This window comes from Pipistrellus kuhlii, unplaced genomic scaffold (assembly GCF_014108245.1).
Source record: "Pipistrellus kuhlii isolate mPipKuh1 unplaced genomic scaffold, mPipKuh1.p scaffold_m20_p_2, whole genome shotgun sequence".
Taxonomy (NCBI): domain Eukaryota; kingdom Metazoa; phylum Chordata; class Mammalia; order Chiroptera; family Vespertilionidae; genus Pipistrellus; species Pipistrellus kuhlii.
Genome location: NW_023425515.1, coordinates 187,645,226 through 187,659,523, shown reverse-complemented (window position 1 = coordinate 187,659,523; position 14,298 = coordinate 187,645,226). Strand labels below are relative to the sequence as shown.

Sequence of the window (14,298 nt, the reverse complement as noted above, 5' to 3'; positions counted from 1 at the left end):
GCATGTACCCTTGACCCCATTCGAACCTGGGTCCCTTCAGTCTGCCAGCTGACACTCTATCTACTGAGCCAAACCAGCTAGGACTGGATGTTAACTTTTATATATTACTACTTAAATTCACTTATTTTACTGATGATCTGATTCCAGCTTTTTTTCTTTGATTCTTACCCATGGTTATTTAATCCCTGTTGAATGGAGTTTATAGTATCTACCTAAGTAGGAAATGGGAGGGTGTGGGACTTCACTGTAAACTAGTTTTGCCTTATTTGGTTTCAGATGGTAGTGCTTATGGAAAATTAGAAGTCAAGAAAAGTAGACCACAGGTAGAGGATGCTTGAATAAAACTTAGTGGCCTGCTTTTCCATAGAGCTGAAGGTAGTCATCTCATTGAATAGTTGATGCATAAAATGAAAAAAATGCTTTAGCCAAAACTGGTTTGGCTCAATGGATAGAGCGTCGGCCTGTGGACTGAAAGGTCCCGGGTTCAATTCTGGTCAAGGGCATGTACCTTGGTTGCGGGCACATTCCCAGTAGGGAGTGTGCAAGAGGCATCTGATCGATGTTTCTCTCATTGATGTTTCTCTCTATCCCTCTCTCTTCCTATCTGTTAAAAATCAATAAAATATATATTAAAAAAAAATGCTTTACTTCTAATGATAGTTCAGATCAGGAATGCAAATAACGTCTCATTTGCATAAGGGCTTGCAGTGTAAATTATAAAAGACTTACAAATGTGGGGACGTGATACCCCTTAATGCTGGTGCTTATTAAAAGCCACAGTACCTAATACTAAAGGAATAAAATGGGTTGAACTACTGCTATTCAATACAAATATAATGTAAGCTATATCTGTGGTTTTAAATTTTCTAATAGCCACATTAAAAAGTAAAAAGTGAACTTTTATTTAACTTAGTATACCTAAAATATCATTTCAACATATAATCAAGTTAAAAATTACTGAGGTATCTTTTTTTAAAAACTATATCTACCAATTCCAGTGTATATTTTGCATTCCTGAATTTGGTCAATTCAGGCTGGCCAAATTCCAAGTTCTCAGCAGTCAGATGTGGCTCGTGCCTATAGTATTGGACATTACAGGTCTAACGACTAATGGCAAAGATTTTTAGAAGCAGGACTTTGTAATCTCACATGTATGATTTAATGTATAAATGACAAGGAAACAAAAGAATGAAATATTTTTTGTTTGTTTTTGGCAGAGAGGAACGAAGGGGATCTTACGATTATAGCCAAGATCGCACATATTATGAGAATGTTCGTACTCCAGGCACATATACTGAGGACTCTCGACGGGACTATCCAGCTCGAGGGAGAGAATTTTATTCAGAATGGGAAACTTACCAAGGAGACTATTATGAATCTCGATATTATGATGATCCTCGGGAATACAGGGATTACAGAAGTGATCCTTATGAACAAGATATTCGGGAATACAGTTACAGGCAACGGGAACGAGAGAGAGAACGTGAAAGATTTGACCCTGACCGGGACAGAGACCATGAGAGGAGGCCAATTGAACGCAGTCAGAGTCCGGTGCACCTGCGGCGCCCACAGAGTCCTGGAACATCTCCCTTACAGTCTGAGAGATTACCAAGTGATTCGGAGAGGAGGGTTTACAGCCGGTCCTCAGACCGGAGTGGAAGCTGCAGCTCACTTTCCCCTCCAAGATATGATAAACTTGAAAAACCTCGTTTGGAACGCTATACAAAAAATGAAAAGACAGATAAAGAACGAACTTTTGATCCTGAGAGAGTAGAAAGAGAGAGACGCTTACTAAGAAAGGAGAAGGTGGAAAAGGACAAAACTGACAAGCAGAAACGAAAAGGAAAAGTTCCTTCCCCTACTTCCCAGACCTCAGAAACAGACCAAGAAAACGAAAGGGAACGGAGCCCTGAGAAATCGAGGGGTTTCAGTAAACTGAGCAGAGAGAAAGCTGACAAAGAAGGAACAGCAAAAAACCGCTTAGAACTCATGCCTTGTGTGGTTTTGACTCGAGTGAAAGAAAAAGAGGGGAAGGTGATTGAGCACACTCCATTGGAAAAGCTGAAAGCCAAGCCTGATAATGAGACTGTTAAGTCTTCTGCCATAGATCAGAAACTGCAGGTTTCTCACACGGAGCCTGCAAAATCTGACTTATCTAAACTGGAATCTGTCAGAATGAAAGTGCCAAAGGAAAAGGCGCTTTCAAGCCACATAGAAGTGGTAGATAAGGAATGCAGGCTTAAAACCAGGAAGCACCTAAAACCAGAGCAGTCTGCTGATGGGGTAAGTGCTGTGGATTTGGAGAAGCTGGAAGCAAGGAAAAGGCGTTTTGCAGATTCCAATTTGAAAGCAGAAAGGCAAAAATCAGAAGTCAAGAAAAGTAGTCCAGAGAAGGAGGATGCTCGGGTGCTTTTAAAAAAGCAGCCTGACATGCCATCTAAAGATGTCATTCTGCTGAGGGAAGGAGAGTCTGAGAGAAAGCCCATGAGGAAAGAAATTCTTAAAAGAGACTCTAAAAAGATCAAACTAGACAGACTTAATGCTGTTCCCAGCCCCAAAGACTGTCAGGAACTTGTCAGTGTTTCTGTTGGGACTGACTCAAGACCCATCTCAGACGTGCAAGCAAGGCTGGGAGAACCAGTAGGTGAATCTGCAGAAAATCAAGAAATCCAGTCAAAAAAACCTCCTCCCTTCAAACCACAGCTCAAACAGCTGCAGTTATTGGATGAGCAAGGACCAGAGAGAGAAGAGATTAGGAAAAACTATTGCAGTCTTCGTGATGAGGCACTTGAATGTAAATCAGGCCAAGAGAAACCACATTCAGTAAATACTGAAGAAAAAATTGGCATTGATATTGATTACACGCAGAGTTACCGAAAACAAATGGAGCAGAGTCGTAGAAAACAGCAGATGGAGATGGAAATAGCCAAGTCTGAGAAGTTTGGCAGTCCTAAAAAAGATGTAGATGACTATGAAAGGCGTAGTCTTGTTCATGAGGTAGGTAAACCCCCTCAAGATGTCACTGATGACTCTCCTCCCAGCAAAAAGAAAAAGATGGATCATGTTGATTTTGATATCTGCACCAAGAGAGAGAGGAATTACAGAAGTTCACGCCAAATCAGTGAAGATTCTGAAAGGACTGGTGGTTCTCCCAGTGTCCGACACGGTTCCTTCCATGAGGAAGATGACCCCATAGGCTCTCCCAGGCTAATGTCAGTCAAAGGGTCTCCTAAAGTAGATGAAAAGGGACTTCCTTATTCTAACATGACAGTCAGAGAAGAATCCTTAAAATTTAATCCTTATGACTCCAGCAAGAGAGAACAGATGGCAGACATGGCCAAAATAAAACTAACTGTCTTGAATTCTGAAGAGGAACTAAACCAGTGGGACTCTCAAATGAAGCAAAATGCCAGCAGATTTGATGTGAGTTTCCCAAACAGCATAATTAAGAGGGACAGCCTTCGAAAGAGGTCTGTACGTGACTTGGAACCTGGTGAGGTGCCTTCTGATTCTGATGAAGATGTTGAACACAAATCCCACTCACCCAGAGCATCAGCATTGTATGAAAGTTCTCGATTATCTCTTTTATTGAGGGATAGAGAAGACAAACTACGGGAGCGAGATGATAGACTCTCTAGTTCTTTAGAAAAGAACAAATTTTATTCTTTTGCATTGGATAAGACAATCACTCCAGACACTAAGGCTTTGCTTGAAAGAGCTAAATCCCTCTCTTCATCTCGAGAAGAAAATTGGTCTTTTCTCGATTGGGACTCTCGATTTGCTAATTTTCGAAACAATAAAGATAAAGAAAAAGTTGACTCTGCTCCTAGACCTATTCCATCTTGGTACATGAAAAAGAAGAAAATTCGGACTGATTCAGAAGGAAAAATTGATGATAAAAAAGATGATCATAAAGAAGAAGAACAGGAAAGGCAAGAATTGTTTGCTTCTCGTTTTTTACACAGCTCAATCTTTGAACAAGATTCTAAGCGCTTGCAGCACCTAGAGAGAAAAGATGAGGAATCTGACTTCATTTCTGGTAGGTTATATGGGAGGCAGACATCTGATGGAGTGAACAGCACAACTGATTTGATTCAAGAGCCAGTAGTTCTTTTCCATAGCAAATTTATGGAACTTACACGAATGCAACAGAAAGAAAAAGAAAAAGAACAAAAACCTAAAGAGGCTGAAAAACAGGAAGATACAGAGGATCATCCCAATACCCTAGAATCTGCTTCTGAGAATAAAGAGTCAGAACTGAAAACCCCATCTTCTATGGGGCCTCCTTGTGTCACTGTTTCAGCTCCAGTGCCGGCATCATTACCACCGGAGAAGACAGCCGGTGATAAAACAGGAGAGCTGCTTTCGGGGACAGAAGAGAAGACCATGGAGCCAGCCTCTGTCTCAGAAGAAGCAAAACCTGCATCTGAACTGGTTCCCCTTGCTGTGGGACAACCTGAACAGGGAGGCTTGCCCCCAGGAGTGGATCCTGAGAAGGATGCAGCCAGGACTCCTTTAGCTATTGGAGATAGTTCATCAGTTGATCAGCTGCCTTATCTGGATGCCAAGCCTCCAACTCCTGGGGCCTCGTTTTCCCATGCAGAGATTAGTGGGGACCCAGAACCTGACAATACCCAACCACTTTCAAAACTGACTCAGAAGCCTAAGGAAGCTGAGGAGCCAAAAGTGGACAAGCCAGACCCAGATGCTAGTGTGGAGCCCATTGCAAACCAGAAAGCTGAAGTTGTTGCTGAAGTTCAGCCTCAAGCTTCTGAAGGTGTAGAGGTGGATCCTCCAGTTGCTGCAAAAGATAAAAAGCCAAATAAAAGTAAACGTTCCAAGACCCCCGTGCAGGTAGCTGCACCAAGTATTGTGGAGAAGCCTGTCACAAGGAAGAGTGAGAGGATAGACCGGGAAAAACTCAAGCGGTCCGGTTCTCCTCGGGGAGAAGCCCAGAAGCTCTTAGAGTTGAAGATGGAGGCCGAGAAGATTACAAGGGCTTCCTCTAAAAACTCAGCCACGGACACTGAACACCCCGAGCCAAGTTTGCCCCTCAGCCGAACCAGGCGCCGGAATGTAAGGAGTGTCTATGCGACCATGGGTGACCACGAAAGCCGCTCTCCAATCAAGGAGCCCATCGAGCAACCGAGAGTTACCAGAAAGAGACTGGAGCGGGAGCTTCAGGAGACCCCGGCAGTTCCTACTACCCCTCGGAGGGGAAGGCCTCCAAAAACACGCCGTCGAGTTGAAGAAGAAGAAGAGACCGAGGTGAAAGAGCCAGTTGAAACACTTAAACCAGCTGAGGGATGGAGATCCCCACGGTCCCAAAAATCAGCAGCTGCTAGTGGCCCACATGCGAAAAGGGGGAGAAATGAACCTAAAGTTGATGTTGAACGTCCTGAGACCAACACTGAGGTGAGTCCCCAAGTAAATGTGAAAGAAAATAATACAAAATCTAAGACTGATAAAGAAGCAGCAGGAAGTGAACAAAAAAGAGACAAAAAAGAAACTGGCACAGACAAAAATCCACCTGAAACCCCCCCAGTTGAAGTGGTAGAGAAAAAAACAGCCCCTGAAAAAAATTCCAAGTCAAAGAGAGGAAGATCTCGAAACGCTAGGTCAGCAGTGGACAAATCTGCAAATCTGAAAACCGTGGATGCCAGTCTTAGTCCCACTGTGGCTCTGAGCCCTGTAGGGCTGGCTGTGGAGAAAGAAGCTGGGGTGGTGGCAGTCTCCCCAGAAAAGAGCAGAAGTTCACCAAAGGAGGATCTTTCATCCCAGGCGAACAGTGATCCAGCTGGTCCAGACAAGGAGCCAGAGAAGGAAGACCTGTCTGCCTCTAAGCCATCCCCAGAAGCAAATCGGCTAGCCAAGCAGATGGAGCTTGAACAGGCCGTGGAGAACATCGAAAAGCTCACTGAAACCTCGGCCTCAGCGGCTTTCAAAGCAGCAGCCACAGACGCACCAGAGGGCCCTTCCACAGAGGACAGGGATAAGCCTGCACACCAAGCGAGTGAAACAGAACTGGCTGCGGCCATTGGCTCCATCATCAATGATATTTCTGGGGAGCCAGAAAACTTCCCAGCACCTCCACCTTACCCTGCAGAATCTCAGACAGATCTGCAGCCCCCTTCACAAGGGCTGCAGACTCCCGAGGAGGGAATGGAGCCTGAGACTAACGAGGCTGTGTCTGGCATCCTGGAGACTGAGGCTACTACAGAATCTTCTGGCCTACCAGTCAGTGCCCCTAACCCCTCTGCAGGCCCAGCAGATAACAAGGAAGCTGGAGGGAACAGCAGCGAAACCTCCCGCCCAGTGCTGGAAACTAAGGGATCAAAAGAAGCTGAAGTGGCTCTCCCTCGGAAAGAGAAAGGGCGCCATAAAACTAGATCACGCCGTAAACGGAATGCACACAAGAAAACGGGGGCTACAGCAGAGACCCGTGTCTCCCAACCCAATCAAGTTCAAAGCAATAATCCTGCCACAAATGAGGGGACAATGGTACAACCCCCAGAAACTCCACAAGAAGAAAAGCAGACTGAAAATCCCCAGGTCACTCCTCTGGAGACACATGCTTCTGACCCAAGTGAGACTCCACCCAGGGAAAATTTGTCCCAAGAAACCAGTGTTGGAGAAAAGACTCCAACCAAAAGGACTGTGCTCCCAGACCCTCTCCCTCCCTCCCAGCCAGTATTGGTGGACAATGAGTCTCAAGCCAGGTTCAAGGTGCATTCCATCATTGAAAGTGATCCAGTGACCCCACCCAGTGATTCAAGCATACCTACCCCCACAATTCCTTCTGTAACTCCAGCAAAGCTCCCACCCCCAATGACCTCTGGGGGGAACACACATCAGAGTCCCCCTACGAAGGTGACAGAGTGGATCACAAGACAGGAGGAACCTCGGGCTCAGTCCACCCCATCACCAGCTCTTCCCCCAGACACAAAAGCCTCAGACATTGACACCAGCTCTAGTACGCTGAGAAAGATTCTCATGGACCCCAAATATGTGTCTGCCACGGGCATCACTTCCACGAGTGTCACTGCTGCCATTGCAGAGCCTGTCAGTGCTGCCCCTTGTCTGCATGAGGCACCAATCCCTCCAGCCGAACCTAAACAGCCTCTTGTAGAAGAAAAACCAGGAGCTCCAGTAACTAGTGCCTCTGACACACAGGCCTCAGAGGTTCCAGTAGCCACTGACAAAGAAAAGGTGGCTCCAGCTATTGCTCCCAAAATTACTTCTGTTATTAGCCGGATGCCTGTCAGCATTGATTTGGAGAATTCGCAAAAGATAACTCTGGCAAAACCAGCTCCTCAAACCCTGACTGGCCTGGTGAGCGCCCTGACCGGCCTGGTAAATGTCTCCTTGGTCCCAGTGAATGCCCTGACTGGCCCAGTGAACGCCCTGAAAGGCCCTGTGAAGGGCTCAGTGACGACACTGAAAGGTTTGGTGAACACTCCTGCTGGCCCCGTCAACGTCCTGAAGGGGCCAGTGAATGTTCTGACAGCGCCCGTGAACGTCCTCACCACTCCGGTGAATGCCACTGTGGGCGCAGTGAACACTGCCACAGGCGTGGTGAATGCAGCTTCGGCTGCAGTGAGCGCTCCAGCGGCTGCAGTGAGCGCTTCAGCGGGTACAGTGACAGTCACAGCAGGCGCAGTGACTGCTGCCTCTGGCGTTGTGACTGCCACAACAACAGGTGCGTTGACTGTGGCGGGTGCAGTGATTGCACCACCAGCAAAGTGCAAGCAGAGAACAAGCACTAATGAAAACAGTCGGTTCCACCCGGGGTCTATGTCCGTGATTGACGAGCGTCCAGCAGACTCGGGCTCTGGAGCCGGGCTGCGTGTGAACACTTCAGAAGGAGTTGTGCTCCTTAGCTATTCGGGGCAGAAGACTGAGGGCCCACAGCGGATCAGCGCCAAGATTAGCCAGATCCCCCCAGCGAGTGCCATGGACATTGAATTTCAACAGTCGGTATCCAAGTCCCAGGTCAAACCTGATTCTGTTGCACCATCACAGCCACCACCCAAAGGCCCTCAGACTCCTTCAGGCTATGCAAATGTGGCCACCCACTCTACACTAGTGCTGACTGCCCAGACATACAACGCGTCTCCGGTGATTTCATCTGTTAAAGCTGATCGTCCTTCCTTGGAGAAGCCTGAGCCCCTTCACCTCTCTGTGTCCACACCTGTCACCCAGGGTGGCACAGTGAAGGTTCTCACCCAGGGCATAAACACATCCCCAGTGTTGGTTCACAATCAGTTGGTTCTCACCCCAAGCATCGTTACCACTAATAAAAAGCTTGCTGACCCCGTCACTCTCAAAATAGAGACTAAGGTCCTTCAGCCAGCTAACCTGGGGTCTGCTCTCACTCCCCACCACCCTCCCGCTCTGCCCAGCAAACTGCCTGCAGAAGCAAACCACATCACCTCAGGGCCCAGCACCCCAACAGATCGAACTGTCTCCCATTTGGCAGCCACAAAGCCAGACGCACATTCTCCTCGACCCAGTGGGCCTGCTCCATCTCTTTTCCCGAGGGCATGCCACCCGAGCAGGACCACGTCCAGTGCGCTCTCCACCAATGCCACAGTCATGCTGGCTGCAGGCATTCCTGTGCCTCAGTTCATCTCCAGCATACACCCAGAGCAGTCTGTCATCATGCCACCCCACAGCATCACCCAGACTGTCTCCCTTAGTCATCTGTCCCAGGGCGAAGTGAGAATGAACACGCCCACACTGCCTAGCATCACCTACAGCATCCGGCCAGAGACACTTCACTCACCTCGGGCCCCTCTGCAACCTCAGCAAATAGAGGTCAGGGCCCCGCAGCGGGCAGGCACGCCCCAGCCAGCCACAGCTGGTGTGCCCTCCCTGGCCACCCAGCACGCTCCAGAGGAGGAAGTGCACTATCACCTCCCTGTGGCTCGAGCCGCAGCCCCTGTGCAGTCGGAAGTACTGGTCATGCAGTCGGAGTACCGACTGCACCCCTACACTGTGCCCCGGGACGTGAGGATCATGGTGCATCCTCACGTGACAGCAGTTGGTGAGCAGCCCCGGGCAGCAGACGGCATAGTGAAGGTTTCACCAGCCAGCAAGGCCCCGCAGCAGCCAGGGAAAGAAGCTGCCAAGATGACGGATGCCAAAGCAGCCCCTGCCCCTCACAGCGAGGCCCGGATTCTTACAGTCACCCCCAGCAACCAGCTCCAGGGCCTGCCTCTGAGCCCGCCTGTGGTGGTGACCCATGGGGTGCAGATCGTACACTCCAGTGGCGGGGAGCTGTTCCAGGAGTACAGGTGCGGGGATATCCGCACCTACCACGGCCCGGCTCAGCTCGCTCACACTCAGTTTCCTGCCACCGCCTCCGTTGGCCTGCCTTCCCGGACCAAGGTTCCCACTCAGGTGAGAGCACGGCAGTAAATCCGCCTTCTAGTGCAAATAGTGATTGAGGTGCCAGTGTGGCTCCTCAGGTGTGTCATTCTTTTCGTGGGTTTAAGGAGAAACTTCCTAAATTTCAGGGATCAGCTCACAGCACAGAGCTGAAGGACACGGGAAGGAGCTCTTTTTGGGTCGGGAGGGAACATGTTACCATCTCTTACCAGAACCCTCAATCTTGAGTCCCAGAATGCATCACCAACTGGTTAAAGTATCCCCCCCCCCACCTCCAGGCGGGGGGGAGCCCCTAGCTGAGACTTGCTGGGGCCAAGGGCCAGTAAGTTGGGGGCTGGGTGTTGTTCATAACAGACTCTGACCATGTCCCTGTCTCTTCCTGCCCAACCCTAGGGTCCCCCTCCTGAAAGCGAGCCTGTGCCGTCTGCACAGCCTGTCCAGTGCCCGCAGCCCTCCCAGCTCAGCCAACCACCAAGCAGCAAGATGCCTCAGGTCTCTCAAGAGGCGAAAGGGACCCAGACAGGAGTAGAACAGCCTTGCCTCCCAACCTTACCTGCAAACAGACCAGCTGAGCCTCATGTCCCGGTTCAGAGGACCCAAACAGAAACAAGCCAGATCTCCTATCCCTCCCCTGTATCTGTCTCCATGAAGCCTGACCTTCCGGGCCCTCTCCCTGCCCAGGCTGCCCCAAAGCAGCCATTGTTTGTCTCTACAACCTCGGGCCCTAGCACCCCTCCAGGATTGGCTCTGCTGCACACTGAAGCCCAGCTCTCCCCCAAACAAGATTCTCCACACTTGACTTCCCAGAGACCTGTGGATATGGTTCAGCTTCTGAAGGCAAGTCTGGGAGGGGTCCCCCCACTACTCTCCAAGCTTGGTGCTGTGTTAAAATGTCCTAAGAGCCCACTTTAGCACAGTAAGCCTGCTGCCTAGGGCCATGTCCAGTCATGAGCTCACTTCCTGTCTGTCTCCCCTTGAACAGAAGTACCCCATTGTGTGGCAGGGCCTCCTGGCCCTCAAGAATGACACAGCTGCTGTGCAGCTCCACTTTGTCTCTGGCAACAACGTCCTGGCCCATCGGTCTCTGCCCCTCTCCGAAGGAGGTCCCCCACTGAGGATCGCTCAGAGGATGCGGCTAGAGGCCTCACAGCTGGAAGGGGTTACCCGAAGGATGACGGTAAGATGGGGCCCAGGTGAGCAGCTGCCCCACCCGGGGATGTAAGGTGTGGGTGGCCCCCAGCTGCCTATCTCCTTAGTGTGGACGACGATGGGCGTGTTCTTTCCCTCGGAGTGTAAAATGCCTCTAGACAAATTTAGGGGTGGACTTTCAGGTCTTTTCAGAGGTAGGAGCTTTTGTGGACATGGGAGCCAAACCCCCTGGGTTAGACAGGCCTCTGTGTTGTGAGGAGGCCCCTGACAGTTGCCTCTCTCCCAGGTGGAGTCAGAGTACTGTCTGCTGCTGGCTCTGCCCTGTGGCCGTGACCAAGAGGATGTCGTGAGCCAGACCGAATCCCTCAAGGCTGCCTTCATCACCTATCTACAGGCCAAGCAGGCGGCAGGGATCATCAATGTTCCCAACCCTGGCTCTAATCAGGTCAGCCCCCTGCCCAGTGTCTTTCCTCGGTGCACAGGTGGGACAGGTTATGCAATTCGACTAATCTGGTGGCATGGCCTACTAGTGCAGCCAGAGCAGCTCAGGAGTTTCTTAGAGGTGGGCAAAGGGCATCTGGGTAGAGGAAATAAGCAGTGTCTGGGTGGGGCCACCATTGCCCATCCTGGAGACAATCAAGGGACAGCTGATACAGCAGGTTTTTCTTTAGCCTAATGGTATAGAAGAGGGTCACAGGAAATTAGTTCATTATAGTTTTCTGACAAAGCCACGGAGCCTTAGCTGGTTGGGAAACTGACTAAAGCTGGCTCTGTGTGTGGGGCCTGTTCAGAGTGGCAGTGGGGGCAGTGGGGTTGGTGATGTGAAGACAAGGGGTCCCACTTATTGCTCATCCTCTTCTCCAGCCCGCCTATGTGCTGCAGATCTTCCCACCCTGCGAGTTCTCGGAGAGTCACCTGTCCCGTCTGGCCCCTGACCTTCTGGCCAGCATTTCCAACATTTCTCCCCACCTCATGATTGTCATTGCCTCTGTGTGAGCCACTGGTATAGGTCAGCGACTCGGTGTTTTCCTGAGGCTCTGCAGAAAAAACAAACACAGGACAACCCAGCCACGTGGAGGAAGAAGCTGCCGAAGGGGACAGACTCCACTGCCAGACGGCCAGCCTTGCCCTCCTGGCCTGCCGGCCCAGCTCAGGCGGACAGACCCCTCTGGGCAGTGGTGCTGCTACTCTGTATGTTTACAAGACATTGAGCCCAAGGACAGACCACCAACCGATGGACTTGTAGACACCTTGGGGCTGGGTTTCTCCGCTTTTTGGAGAAAAGGATAGGGCAGTGGAATTAAATTTTTGTTTTGTTTTTAAGAAACAAGAAAACAGAACTGCCTTTGCACTAAATTAGTGACTTGGACTTTTGCATAGTGAAGACAGGCTGTGGCACTCTGGACATCTTGGTGTATGTGAACATGTCACAGACTCAACGCAGGACTTCAAACTGCTGCTGAAACCTTGGGGTCAAGGAACATTTCATTGGGTTTGTCCCCATCTCCTCCCTTCTTCTTGCTCATCTGGCTGTCATCTTGTCTTAATTCTCTTGCCACCACCATCTGATTCACCCAGGATGTACAGCTTACAATCGAAAAAAAGAGCAAACCGAAGGATTTTCTGTCGGTGGGATATGCAGAACTTGGGATGTGTGTATATATAAATATATAATATATATAAATATATATAATACTGACTTAAATCAAATCCCCCTGACATACATTTTTTTTAATCTGTGCCAAAAATGTGTTTTAAGAGAAAAATCTTATTTTCATACTCAGACTTTGTATTGTCACTCATTTGTATAAGTGCGCTTCGTTACGGCCCGGGCCCAGCCCCTGCAATCTGAAAGTGTGTCGGTCTCTCTCTCTCACACACAAACACACACACACTCTGCAAAGAGACTGGCTCTCCTCTTCCTATGTGACCTTGACCTCTCCCCACAACTTCCTAACACTTATTAATTTATAAAACTGTTTTTCTCAGCGCAGTTTTGTTTTGTGTGTCCATTGGATTACAAACTTTATTAAAAAATACAAAACATGTCAAGTGTGGATGTAATTGTCACTTGGGTAGGAGGACCAAGTAAATGTCCTTGGCTTATGGGCGTAGCTAGCCCTCATTTCACTTTTGCTTTCAGTCTGTATAAGGAACCTATTTCCGGTCTACTACTTAAACCCCCCCAAGGTGCATTTTATCTGGTATGAAACAGATCTTTGTCACAGACCCAACTTTTCTCAATGCTGTGGTGCTGTGAAGACCTGTGATACTTCAAGGCTCTGACTGGTTCTTGGATAATGTGGAAGGCACTACAGGTAAAAACAACCCCATGCACACTCAAACATCTTGAGCAAGCTTTGGCGTCTTGATTCTTCACCCTTCCTCCTCTGCGTGTGGTGCAGGCCAGCCCTGCAGCAGCAGTGGCACAGCCTGGTGGAACGGATTCCTGACAGGAAGAAGGGGTGCTGGGCCAGGCTTCCCCTGCAGCTGGAAGTACAGGCTGAGGAACTGGGCAGGGATGGGAACATGGGACGCAGCGTTGGCGGTCTCACTTGCAATATCCATGGGGCTCCTCCAAAGACCTATACTTTTGGTGCAAGAGCTACTATCTCTGAGTAAGGGATTACGGCTGCTCGGGGGAAAACTACCGGAAAGGGCATCTCATGTTTCCCTGCCCCACCAGCCTCTGCACCTGCTCCTAGTGTAAGCAGTGCTGTCTCTCCATCTCCCCATCAAAGCTCCTAGCTGCTCATTGTCCCTCCAGGCCCTCACCTGGTGGGAGAGACTTACTGACTCAAGGCAAGTAAAAGTTCCCAAAAGATGGTACTGGCTTGGCCATGATCCTCGGGCCAAGGTTACTGTGAAGTCAGTGTAAGCCCTTCTGCCTCCCCAAACAACAAAACAGGGATATGGCCTGTCCGGCCTGGTTCTCTCTGCCTACCTTGCTGCTCTGGCTTAATGGCCCCTGAGCTGGGTTCTCTGGGTTGCCTGGATCCTGGTAAGCAGTGTGGCCAGCCTCTGCTGGCCCAGCTCCCAACCCCCAGGCAGAGGGGGAGCAGGGTCACAACAGCTCCATGGCAGAAAAGAGAGATGGGGTCCTCATGGTGAACAGGTGAGAAGCCTCCAAAGAGAAGATTGGTTGAGGGGATGGGGTGTATGGAGCTCTGCACCCTGACTTGGGCAAAGCAGCCAGCTTGCTTCTAAACAGATCCCAAGGCTCCAGCCCCATTCCGCAGAAGGGACAGCCTAGCTTTCCCAGCTGGTTCTGGGGTAGAGCAGCCCTTTGGGGCATCAGCCACAGCTGCCAGCTCCCCACCCCATCCCCACAGGGAGCTGTAGGCAGCATTAGAAAATAATCAAATTTATTCTCTCTAGGGAACGGGGCCACCCATCCTTAAATAAACAGTCAGGAGAGATGCCTGCTCACTCAGCAGGCGGTGGGCATTCTGGGGCTGTGTGGGGTGTCTCTGCCAGAGCAGGCTGGCCATCAGTCCCATCCCGAGGGCGGAAGACCAGTTCCCCAGTCTGCAACACCTGCCCGGCCGACCACGTGCTGCCTGACCCGTACTGCTGGTAGCAGATGTCCGAATCCGTCTGGAACATGACCAGTGCCTGTGCTGTGTGGATCCGCACATGCTGGGCCAGGCTGTTGGCATCCAGGAACTTGTCCCCACAGGAGTCACAGGCATAGAGGATATGAGTGTTGGGGTCTGTGGGAGGTGGGGGCCACAGTCAGGATGCGAAGGACCCTTGAGC

General features: G+C 50.0%; 2 protein-coding genes across 16 annotated transcripts in view; one reads left to right on the top strand and one right to left on the bottom strand.

Moving 5' to 3' along the window:
* Positions 1–11,730, top strand: part of SPEN (spen family transcriptional repressor) — an 81,293-nt gene extending 69,563 nt beyond the window's left edge. For 6 of the 8 annotated variants that reach the window (XM_045585169.1, XM_036446249.2, XM_036446250.2 and 3 more), the window contains 5 exons: positions 1,218–9,402; positions 9,784–10,227; positions 10,373–10,567; positions 10,826–10,984; positions 11,404–11,730. In XM_045585169.1, coding sequence (XP_045441125.1) covers positions 1,218–9,402; positions 9,784–10,227; positions 10,373–10,567; positions 10,826–10,984; positions 11,404–11,535 — 9,115 coding nt within the window. In that variant the 3' untranslated portion in view covers positions 11,536–11,730. The remainder of the gene's footprint in view (positions 1–1,217; positions 9,403–9,783; positions 10,228–10,372; positions 10,568–10,825; positions 10,985–11,403) is intronic. The other 2 variants (XM_045585170.1, XM_036446252.2) reach the window with 2 other exon arrangements.
* A 120-nt stretch (positions 11,731–11,850) lies between these two features.
* Positions 11,851–14,298, bottom strand: part of ZBTB17 (zinc finger and BTB domain containing 17) — a 36,080-nt gene continuing 33,632 nt past the window's right edge. For 7 of the 8 annotated variants that reach the window (XM_045585175.1, XM_045585176.1, XM_045585171.1 and 4 more), the window contains one exon: positions 11,851–14,252. In XM_045585175.1, coding sequence (XP_045441131.1) covers positions 13,966–14,252 — 287 coding nt within the window. In that variant the 3' untranslated portion in view covers positions 11,851–13,965. The remainder of the gene's footprint in view (positions 14,253–14,298) is intronic. The other variant, XR_006742254.1, reaches the window with a different exon arrangement.